Here is a 10,453-nt window from a genome sequence, read left to right on the forward strand (position 1 = left end):
AAAATACCTGACCCCACGCTTTTTACAGAGGGCACCCTTTATACTGAAAATTCCTGACCCCCACCACTTTTTGCTTTTCCCCTACATTGATGAAGTCACAGGCAATTTGGTTCTAAGTAAATCAAGTACGCCAAATTCTGCACATCACACGATAACCTAGTGGATGTAAACTTGCCTCAAATGGAATTTCATCTTGCGATATGGTTTGCTGGCAGTGGTTTGGCACTTATTCTTGTGGTTTGGCACTTATTCTTGGAAACTAGGATGATTTTATCATTCAATGAAAATAAATTGTAAGCTGGCACTCCCACCCTTTTTATTTTACTCCCACCCTTTATATCAATCCACCCTTTTTACCAACAAAGTTTAAACCCCCACCCTTTTAAGGATTTTCCAAATTTCCAAGTGGCACCCTTTAAAAAGGGTGCCCTGCCAACAGTGTCAGCTTACTTGGTATTTCATCACCACATCCATTGGACTTCATCAGAAAGTGATGTGAAGCAGTAGAGTTAGTCATGTGATGCACAGGGTAAACAGGAGTCACATGACTTGATGATGGGGTTGTAGACTGGAGACAGGCAGTGGCGTCCCTTGTCCTGGCTGAGGTCTGGATCCAACATAATTTGTTTTAGGCCTCCTTAAAGGAGAATTGTGGTAAACCTACAACCAAGTATCATATGAATATGTGACATGATCAGGTCCATGGAGGCTAAAGGTGGCAAATTTGGAAATGCAAAAATATGAAAAAACAAGAAAATGCACAAGAAAATAGACATCACAAAACTGTGGAACTTAAGAACAAAGTATGCTAGACCTTGGGTGTTTTCAGTATATGATAAGCTGATGTTTGTATGAGGTAATAATTAGTTACTAAATTTTCTAAAATGCCTCCTTTGGCCTCCATACCAGATCATGTCACATATTTTTTAGTCAAAATTATCAATAAAGGTGACCAACTATTATCTTATTTGATAAAAATATAAAAGCTATTTTTGAGAATGTTTTGGCTAATAGACGCTGCCATCTTGCTTTTTTTTTTTTTTTTATGAATATTCATAGCTTATGACGCTGCTGAGCCACATGAACAGAAATGAAACGGCCTGTTGCTATTATAAGAAAATAATTAAATCGGATCTTGCTTCATCAAAGCTGTAACAGTATTTATAATGAATTGTGGAAGAAACTTTTATTTTTAAAAATCCAAACCAAAATTACATAACTATTTTGATAAAAAATTACTTAAAAAAGTTTTGAAACAATTTCAGGCATGCAGGCCAGGTAAATATATTATCGAACACATGCAATCATGCATTGGTCTTACGTGCAATACCGTAAAACCTCGTCTACAAGCATATAGAGTGTCTTTCTTTGATAAAAGCTACGAAACAGCCGTAAATATGCCAATACAATAGGTCTTACAATAATACTTGTTTGTATATGCTTGTATCGGTTACTTGTTTGCTCAAACTCTATAATGTTATAATTTTGTCGATGGATGGCGCCTGGATTAATTTAGCTTTCATCAAAAGCACTGTATATGCCTGTAGACGAGGTTTTACGGTATTAACCAATACAAAGCTATTGAGGTCAGGCAAGGCATCAATGACAAGGGTCATTATTCATTATTCCTATGGACAAGAGTAAGACCCTGATCCATTTCAAAATGAAACATTTGGATGTCTGTTTAGGCACCAGAGCCAAATTTGTTTGATCCGGGGGGGGGGGCACTTACATTACGTGATGGACACCATGCTCATGTATGGACTCTTGAAATGCACCCTAAACAAATATTATTCAGCGTGTGTAAAACATACCCTAAACAAGTATTTTGCCATTTTTAACACTAAGAAAGTAAAAATTCATGTTCAGGTTCTTGTTTAATAGTAGTTTGATGTTTCTTAATGATATTTACCCTACGATTGTTCTGATAGAAGCCAAACATAGCTTATATTTCACCCTTTTTTATTTTGCCATTAAACTTTGGTACCCTAAGCAAGTATTTTGCTTGGAAAAGTATACCCTTTTTCCTGATTTTTGACACCCTAAACAGGTACAGTGCTGTACTTGCCCAATGCTGAAAAACAACCCTTTTTACTTGTTTTTGTACACAAGCATGGTGTCCACCTTGAAATACAAGTGCCCCCCAGGGTTTGTTCTTTGGATCGACCGCCGATGCTGCTTTGATGCTTGTTATTAATGACATATCAACTAATTAATCAGAATTACTGGTAAATTTGTATTTGCTGTTGAAGTGGCATAATAAATCAGATTAATTACCATAGCAATAGATGAATACAATTTTGACTATATCACCCTGCACTACAAGCAGGTTGCACTCATCACCTGTGTATGTCTGCAATCATAGATTAAACACAATACCGTTCTTTTAAAAGTTACTTATCTTACAGGTGCGAATGATCAGAATGATATGGTCCAATGCATAGGTACCGCATGAACGTTGTAGTGCAGGGCGATATAGTCAAAAATTGTATTCATCTATTGCTATGCTAGTTAATCCGATTATTACGTCACTTCGACAGTGAATTGGTCAATGTCAATACTGATCTATATACAAACACAAATACTGAACCATGGAGCAAAACCATCAGAAGACAACTAAACTGGGTAGGCCATCTATACAGACTCCAGAAGAAACTCCAGCACATCGGACCCTGGTCCCCGCACTCCGTGCATCCATGGGTATTCATGCTCGTCGAAAAATTCGCGAAATAGGGGGTGTTTTCAGATGAAGAAATGCGATTCGCTAAACACACAAAAAAGGGGTGTTTTTTCAAACCACGTGTTCACGAAATTGAAAAAAAGGGGTATTTTCATGGAGCAGCCTACGTGTTTCTGTCAGAAAAGGGTATGTTAGAAATATCGTTAGCGTTTTAGCGAAAATAGGGGTATTGTCGAAGGGCAAATAATTCGCGAAATCGCTAAAAAGGGGTGTATTTCCCCTAAAAACTTCGCAAAAAAACAAAAAAAAGGGGGTGTTTTTAAAGTTCACCGACAAGCATGAATACCCGCGGATGCGCGGGGACCGGGATCGGACCCAGAGCTAAATTCCAACAAAAAACTAAACGTCCTGTCGGGCAACCAAAACCAACATGGTTTGCGCAAAACCAGAAAGAAGTAGACCCACAAACTCTGACACAGACCAATGACAGAAAAGCCTGGAGAGCAATAGTAGTGTGCAGAATAACAAGAGTCAATTAATTGATTTTATAAATAATAAGGATCGACCAAGCATGGATGGTCGATCGAAAGATCAAACTTGAATGGCCTTTCAGTGAATTTTAACACCCGATTCCATCATCATTTTTATTTCAGTTGGATAAGGAGAATATAATAATCGATGTAAGTCTGTAAAAGTGCAAACAAAATGTATACCGCTATTATTTATGATTATGAAGCATGAGCCAGTCAGCCTGCATGCAATCACTTTTCTCTGCAGTATGCACAGGGCTATGCTATAATACACTTCCGGGGCTTGTCCACTGTAAAAACACAGGCTAACTCACATCTCTGGTATTGGGTTAACTTCCGTGCATATAAATGTCTCTGTGCAGTGGATTTTCTTCAAATTCGTTGGCATTGTGAATTGAAAGATGTGGTATTTGAGAAGTTTGTCCTGCTTACTGATTTCACATTTTAACAACTTATATTGAATTCAAGTCAAATTTGACACATTGACGTCACACTTCCGTCCCATATAATATTTTGATCCTATCGATATATCGCTGAGACACTTTCAGCATTAGTGCCAAATTTAAAATATTACTGGGTGAGAGAATGTGTATTTTATGTATTTTTTGCACTTATATGGTAAAATATGTTTTTTGAAAATACAGGGAGTACTTCATAAATATTTTTAAATCATCTACTATTTGCTACTTTACCACGGTTCTAATAAACAGGCGGTTTGCGAGCTGGATGCCTAAAACATGTAAAGTCAGCCTATTTTAAGGCTATTCTTCTCGCCCGCTTTGCACCCTGGGTCTAATGGTGTCTAGATACCCCCGATATTTACCAAATTAAAGTCATAGCAACATTCACGGAACCCCTGCTATACTTTGTTCGGTTCGTAATTGGCAAAGACTCGTAGCACCGAGGATTGGTATAGAAGTTAGTATGGGCGCAGTACTTATGCTAGTTGCGCTTTGGGTAATGCGTTACTGTAAATTTACCGAAGCGTAAGTTGAGACTTTATTGACTCGTATTTGCGTAAAGTAACAAATGAACAAAAGCCAAATAATGTTTGCCAATTATATACCGAACAAAGTATAGTCTGCTAATGCTTGGTTATTTGTGTGTAAAGTTGTGTGGTTGTTCTCAACCACCCTTTTTTATTGCCAAAACATTTAGATTAAATTGGGATACCATATTTTCTTTAATATACGCTCCCGGGAGTGTGACATTTTGGGGGGGGCATTTACGAGAAATTAATTTTAGATGAAAAAAGTGTGTTATGTCAGCTTCCTGTTTTGTTTGGTTCTATTTTTATCGCAAAATCATGATGCCCAACAAATGCCAGTTTTAAACTTCTCAACATTCTGTGGCATTCCAGTTTCTACATTTCGGTCACTTTTACTTAAAACAATATGATGAGAGGGGAGCATTTATTAGAGAGAATTCAATATTTCATTACTGTATCATTTCATTCATATTTTTAAACTAGAAGTGTAAAGAAACTGTTTACAAATCTTTTCAGGATGGCAAAATTGAAGGGTATTTTTTGTGTGTGTACAGTACAAACATTTTTCCAGATTTTCAAGATTAGGGTGGGTTGGTCAAGGACAACCAAACAACTTTTTTTTGGCCTACACCATACAGTGTAATATTTAAATAGGAGTTGACTCCATTTATAATGTACATCCCCCTGTGTGGGAGATTGAGGTCATGTGGGGGTGTGTGGATTAAAACTGGAATAGCCCAGTGTGAATGATCAGTGTTGTCAAAAACCTTTTCAATACCAAGGCGCCGCCAGTTGGCTCACCAGCAGGCTGCTACTTAATGTCCGATCAATAAATGGGTACAAAACCCATTGTTACTGCAATTTTTGGAACTTCAAAGACTCAAAACCCTAATATAATTTGGCGAAAATAGGAGGATAATACATCAAAATTAATGAACTGATACTGGAAAGTAGCCTAATTTTAGGAAAGTTGCAGCAAAACTTGCTGAGGCATGGCAAGCGATCTGCATGTAGTGCATGCACTTCAGCGCCTAAATCATTGGCATCACTGTGAATGACTTATAATGTATGGAATTTACCTTTTTTTTACATTTTCTCTCGCAGGATTATGAAGTAGTGGACGAAGATGGAGGTGGAAACGAAGAATGGGAGAAAGAAATTGATCAAATGTTAGAGGAGGAAGTCCAAGAAGAGAGTAAATGAATATATATGACCTTTGACACTAGAAGGTTACTTTGGTTACTTCTGATAAGAAACTAATATGGACATGATGAATACATTATAGGTTTATTCTGCAATACTTGGCACAGTGCCGACACCTGCGCCATATGTATTGTTTGAAAAAGGTCGGGTCTTATCAGAGTCAGGCTAAGACGCTGCTTGCAGGTGCCGATATTTCATCTTGTGATTTATTTAGCCAATCAGGACCCCACTTCTGTATTCGCGCAGTATGTGTTGTAGATTTGGGGTGAGAAATGGATGGTGATGCGGGATGTAATATTTGATAATTCAGAAGCTGTAGGGTTATTTTTCTTGGGGAGTTTTATCAGCATGTGCAGGGCACTTCTTGATGGGATTCTCACAACGATGTTTCATCATACATGATACGGAGAGCCAGTTGATTCTCCGAAGATCATGTCAACTCTATTTGCAGCATTTTTGGGCAAACCAGTTGATTCTTAACCCTATGGGCAATACTGGCTGAACTATCATCCCCTAAGAACTATTTTGAATGGTTATAAAGATGCGTATATCATGTATTCAGCCAATCAGATATGTGGTAAGAATAGTCAGTAGAACTGAACGGCTTAAAATTGTTAAGAGATCTAAAAGCTCTATTTTGATTGGTTACTCAAATGATTATATCATGTATTTAACCAATCAGATGCTCTGTAAGAATGGCGGTAGTGCCCATGAGGAACATTAATATTAATTAGTTGTTTTGTAAAAAAAATATTCAAGAACACAGGCAATCATAAAATTAAACATTGTCACGTTTTGCATACCTCAACCACAGCTAACTTTTAAAAAATGATTGTGCTAATATATTATTCTATTTCGCACAAGTAATTTTTGCTGGTATCCCATATTGTAAAAAATTATATCACTCATAAATTCTACACAGTTCATTGGTTGATTGCTATTTATCATTTTTTACCATCACAGTGTTTCATTGTAGTGCGCATGCACCATTCGGGCGCTGACTCTTACTGCGTGTTTACACTGAGCACTCTGTATTTTTACCCGGTATTACCTGGTAACCCACAATCCGATTCAGGCAACAACCAGCACGTTTCTACTGATGCTTAAAATAAGGGTCGTGGTGTGTACCGGAAGTACTGAAAATGTTTTCCTGACCCCCAAGCTGCTTTTAAGGTCACGATGTGATACATAAAATGTACAACACCCAGCAACCGTTAACCGTTGTGTTTCCACTGACAGAAATACCGGGTGTCACACCACATCGTCTACCTCATGAGGTGGATCACGGTTGCCGGGTGTCCACACCGCATCACTCTGAACCGATCTGTTTCCACTGAGCACATTAACCGGTGACACTCTAAACTAAACCACATTACCCGCCAACCGTTCCCCAGTAGAAACACGCAGTTAGACTCACCGATTTAGTTATGGGGTAGACCCCAAAATGTGACGTATATGTTACAGCAAAATATGGTGATATGCTGATGAAAAAATGTATTTGCTGGTATTTTTAAGTAATATAATTTTGGTATGAGTGATATAAAACAAATATTACTTGTCTTAAATTTGTGTAACGGTCAAAATATAATCACTTGGTGAAAGATGTATTGTTCCATTTTTCCGGCTTGTGTAATGAAACAATCCATCTTTCACCTTGTGATTCTATTTCGACCATCACACTCATAGACAGTTAATATTTGTCATTATGTATTTACCTGGTACTATCATACAATCAGATAGCATCCATCCATATTGAAACCTTTTTTATATGTAATTAAATATTTGGGGGTGGATTTAGAGGGACTGGAGGGACAGTGCCATCCCACCTTTAAGTACCCCCCCCCCCCCATTGCGGTTGTGGATTTTTGCATTTTGTTCAGAAACCTGTCAGCTTTTGATATGCCTGCTCTGCTAAGCAGGATTGTATACAATTATTTGTAAACAAAATGTGACACAATTTGGTCCATGAGGGCCACAGGTGGCAAATTTGAAATTGAGATACAGGCAAAAATATGGAGGTAAAAAACAAGAAAATACATAAGAAAATAGATGTCACAAAACTTTGTAACTTGAAAAACAAGTATACTTGACCTTTGGTGTTTTCAGTAAATGATAGCCTAATATTGTATTCCATTCAAAATATTAATAAGTTAGTCAAAATTTACACATGTGGTAGTGGTACCAGCATTTTTGACATAACACAAGGTTTAATTGTTTTAACTGAAAACTGCATTGTTCTTTAGAAGGCGTGCCAATTTCAGGAGAGTTACAATTATATGATATCAGGTTAGGTTTGATATCACAGGGAAGTGTCAGGTCAGAGGTCAGGAAATTTTGCTTGGATCTTGTATGATTTTCAGGAAATGTTAAAGCAGTTTCAGGAAATTATGTCAGTGCTTGCTTTCATCCCTGTCAAAAGAAATAATTTGGAATAGAAATTAATAGGTTGATAAATATTAATAGAAATTAATAGGTTGAGTGCCCTTTGATGGATGGGGCTCTATATTTGTACCAAGAAAATTAGCCCCACCCCAATCCCTTTTGTACCACCACTGGCAGGGGCATGTCCAGAAATTGGCTATGATTTGAGGCTCGGTGTGCACCTAAGGGCTGAAATGTGCCCAAGATAGGGTGATTTTACAGAAGCCCCTTCGGGCACACTATAATAAGTAGAAATACATGTGAATAAATATTGAAAAAGATATGCTCAAGAGTGTGCCTATAGGAGAGAGAAAAATTGGGGTACAATTACCGAATAGGGTGCAACTTGCTAGACTTGAGCTCAGTCCTCGTTTACAGAGTTTAGGGTTTAGGGTTGGGGTAGAGCAGTCTTGTAATAAGACTAGTAGAGTTGCACCCTGTTTGGTAATCGCTCTAAAATTGGGTTATTCCAATTGAAATCCATACACCCCTATGGAAGACATGACCTTAATCTTCCACACAGGGCGTGTGAATTTCAAATGGGGTTACCTGAATGGTTGACTCTCCTATTTGAAATAGGGGGGTATTTTTGACTTTGGGAACGAACATGCGTTACGCCTTTGAATAGGCGGTGACAACACCGGGGTCTACTGTAAGGTTGTGAGTAAACCTGAAAGGGTTACGGTACCTGCACTTTTAAAAAGAATACAAGGAAATTTGCAAGCAATAGTGAAAACACTCTTGCAGTGGATAATGGGAAGTTTTTAACCCCAAGAGAACTACCTGCCGTTTGGCCAAAAAGAAGTTTTCATTATCAATTGAACCAATCAGCAACATTTGTTAGAATAATTTCACCTCACAAAAAAATTGGGGTGAATTATTTGCAAAGCTCCATTCTGATTGGTGATTAAAGTGAAGATACCATGTTATCAGAGGATGATTTAAACACTTCCCAGCAAGTCTTGCGGTTAGCACAGCTGTGTGAGTGAACATGACACCACTGCCCGCCCACTGCATACACACGTGCATGGTGAAATTTGAATTTGGACAGATATATTTACAATAAATACACCTTCAAAAGGTTGGTCGATTTCACATTTTATGTTATCTACAGAAGGTGTGAATTATCCTTCATGCATACATCACTTTAGATCTGAAATCGACCAAGTAATAATGACACACGGGCAATTCTAAAACAACATCTTTTGCACAGAGTTCAATGGGATTTGAAAAGTAAAGTGGCAGTTGAAACTCTAGTGATAACACTTTTACAATGCATGATGGGGCTTCCTTAAATCATCCTCTGCCATGTTATTGACCAATCAGAGGCAATATTAGATCAGCAGGTAGTGCTCAGGGGGTTAAATCAGCCTCTGAGTTAAAGCTAAGATATTGAGATGGATGACTTGTGTGAATTTGGATCATTAATTTATTAGTTTGTATATATTTAAAGTAATCTCCAATAGCCTATGAAAGAATATGTACTGTTTTATTTGAAATGCACTATAATTTTGTAATAAGATTTGAATCACTTCTTCATGCTCCCCACACACCATTACGTGGCAGCCATGGAAAGCGAGGGCGCAAAAGATGTTCTGTACATACATACCGAGGCATCCACTCTACACCCATATAAAGCGAGGAAAGCTTATTTGAAGTGTGTTTTTCATACACCCCATACCGAGTGAGGTCTGCCTTTCTAATAATGTAGAAATCCACACTTTGTAATCATCGCTTGTTCCTTGCCTTGTCGTTTTTCCTTAGTTTGTATGTGTAGATCTTCCACAATTCCTCGCTTTGAATGGGCACTCCAACAACCCACAACCCGTACATGTGTTTGCCAGCAAATGGGGAACCTGTACAGGACTGGCTTGTTTTTTGTTCTTTGCTGCGCCTAACCAGGGACGTTGACCCTTTTTACATAGATTATACACAATTTTGTTGGATTTTAACCTATGAACTGGGGACTGATTTTTATATCATATCAATAGCCGCACACTCTCAAATGCATTTTTAGGCTGTTTGCAGTCAATTGCACATCTTAGATAAACCGGGACAGTCCGCAGTTGAAATGTCAAGTTCCATAAAAATGTGTGTATTTGATGGCAAACACACATCCACATGAATTACAAATACTTCGGAGGACCTGGAAAAAAATGACGAAATTTTTACAAGTCCAAATGTGTGTGTGTCCTCGGTGTGTCGGTGGGTTGTTATGTCAAGTGCTCAAGAGGTCGGTAATACCGAATAAATTCGATTCCGGTTAACACTACGAGGACATTAAGCTATAGAGGGGGTAGTAGGGTATAATACCTCATTTTTCACCGTTTAACAAGGTTTGCGTAGCGAGGACGCGTGTTTAGGTCCTCGGTAAAAAAAATGTCCTCGGTGTGTCGGTGTGTTGTTATGTCAGAGTCCTCGGAAGTATTTGTAATGCAAACGCACCCCCACATCCACCCCACACACCGGGCTGTGTTTGTCGCCAATGGAGGACATTGTGTATTGCTATCTAACCGAGGACTTGTGTATCATGTTTTCATCGCCTAACCGTGGACTAAAATGGTGGATTTTTTGTGTGTATATAATACGAAACAGAATTTTATCCATCAACTGCTGATGGTAGTTTTTACA

At 38.1% G+C, this 10,453-nt stretch overlaps 1 protein-coding gene across 4 annotated transcripts in view; it reads left to right on the plus strand.

Annotated features, from left to right (window-relative positions):
* The window catches only part of LOC140156945 (synapse-associated protein 1-like), a 38,842-nt gene extending 28,702 nt beyond the window's left edge, over positions 1-10,140 (plus strand). For 3 of the 4 annotated variants that reach the window (XM_072179988.1, XM_072179987.1, XM_072179990.1), the window contains 2 exons: positions 3,334-3,360; positions 5,303-10,140. In XM_072179988.1, the coding sequence (XP_072036089.1) occupies positions 3,334-3,360; positions 5,303-5,401 (126 nt within the window). In that variant the 3' untranslated portion in view covers positions 5,402-10,140. The remainder of the gene's footprint in view (positions 1-3,333; positions 3,361-5,302) is intronic. The other variant, XM_072179989.1, reaches the window with a different exon arrangement.
* The last annotated feature ends 313 nt before the right edge of the window (positions 10,141-10,453 follow it).

This window comes from Amphiura filiformis, chromosome 7 (assembly GCF_039555335.1).
Source record: "Amphiura filiformis chromosome 7, Afil_fr2py, whole genome shotgun sequence".
In the NCBI taxonomy this organism is placed as follows: domain Eukaryota; kingdom Metazoa; phylum Echinodermata; class Ophiuroidea; order Amphilepidida; family Amphiuridae; genus Amphiura; species Amphiura filiformis.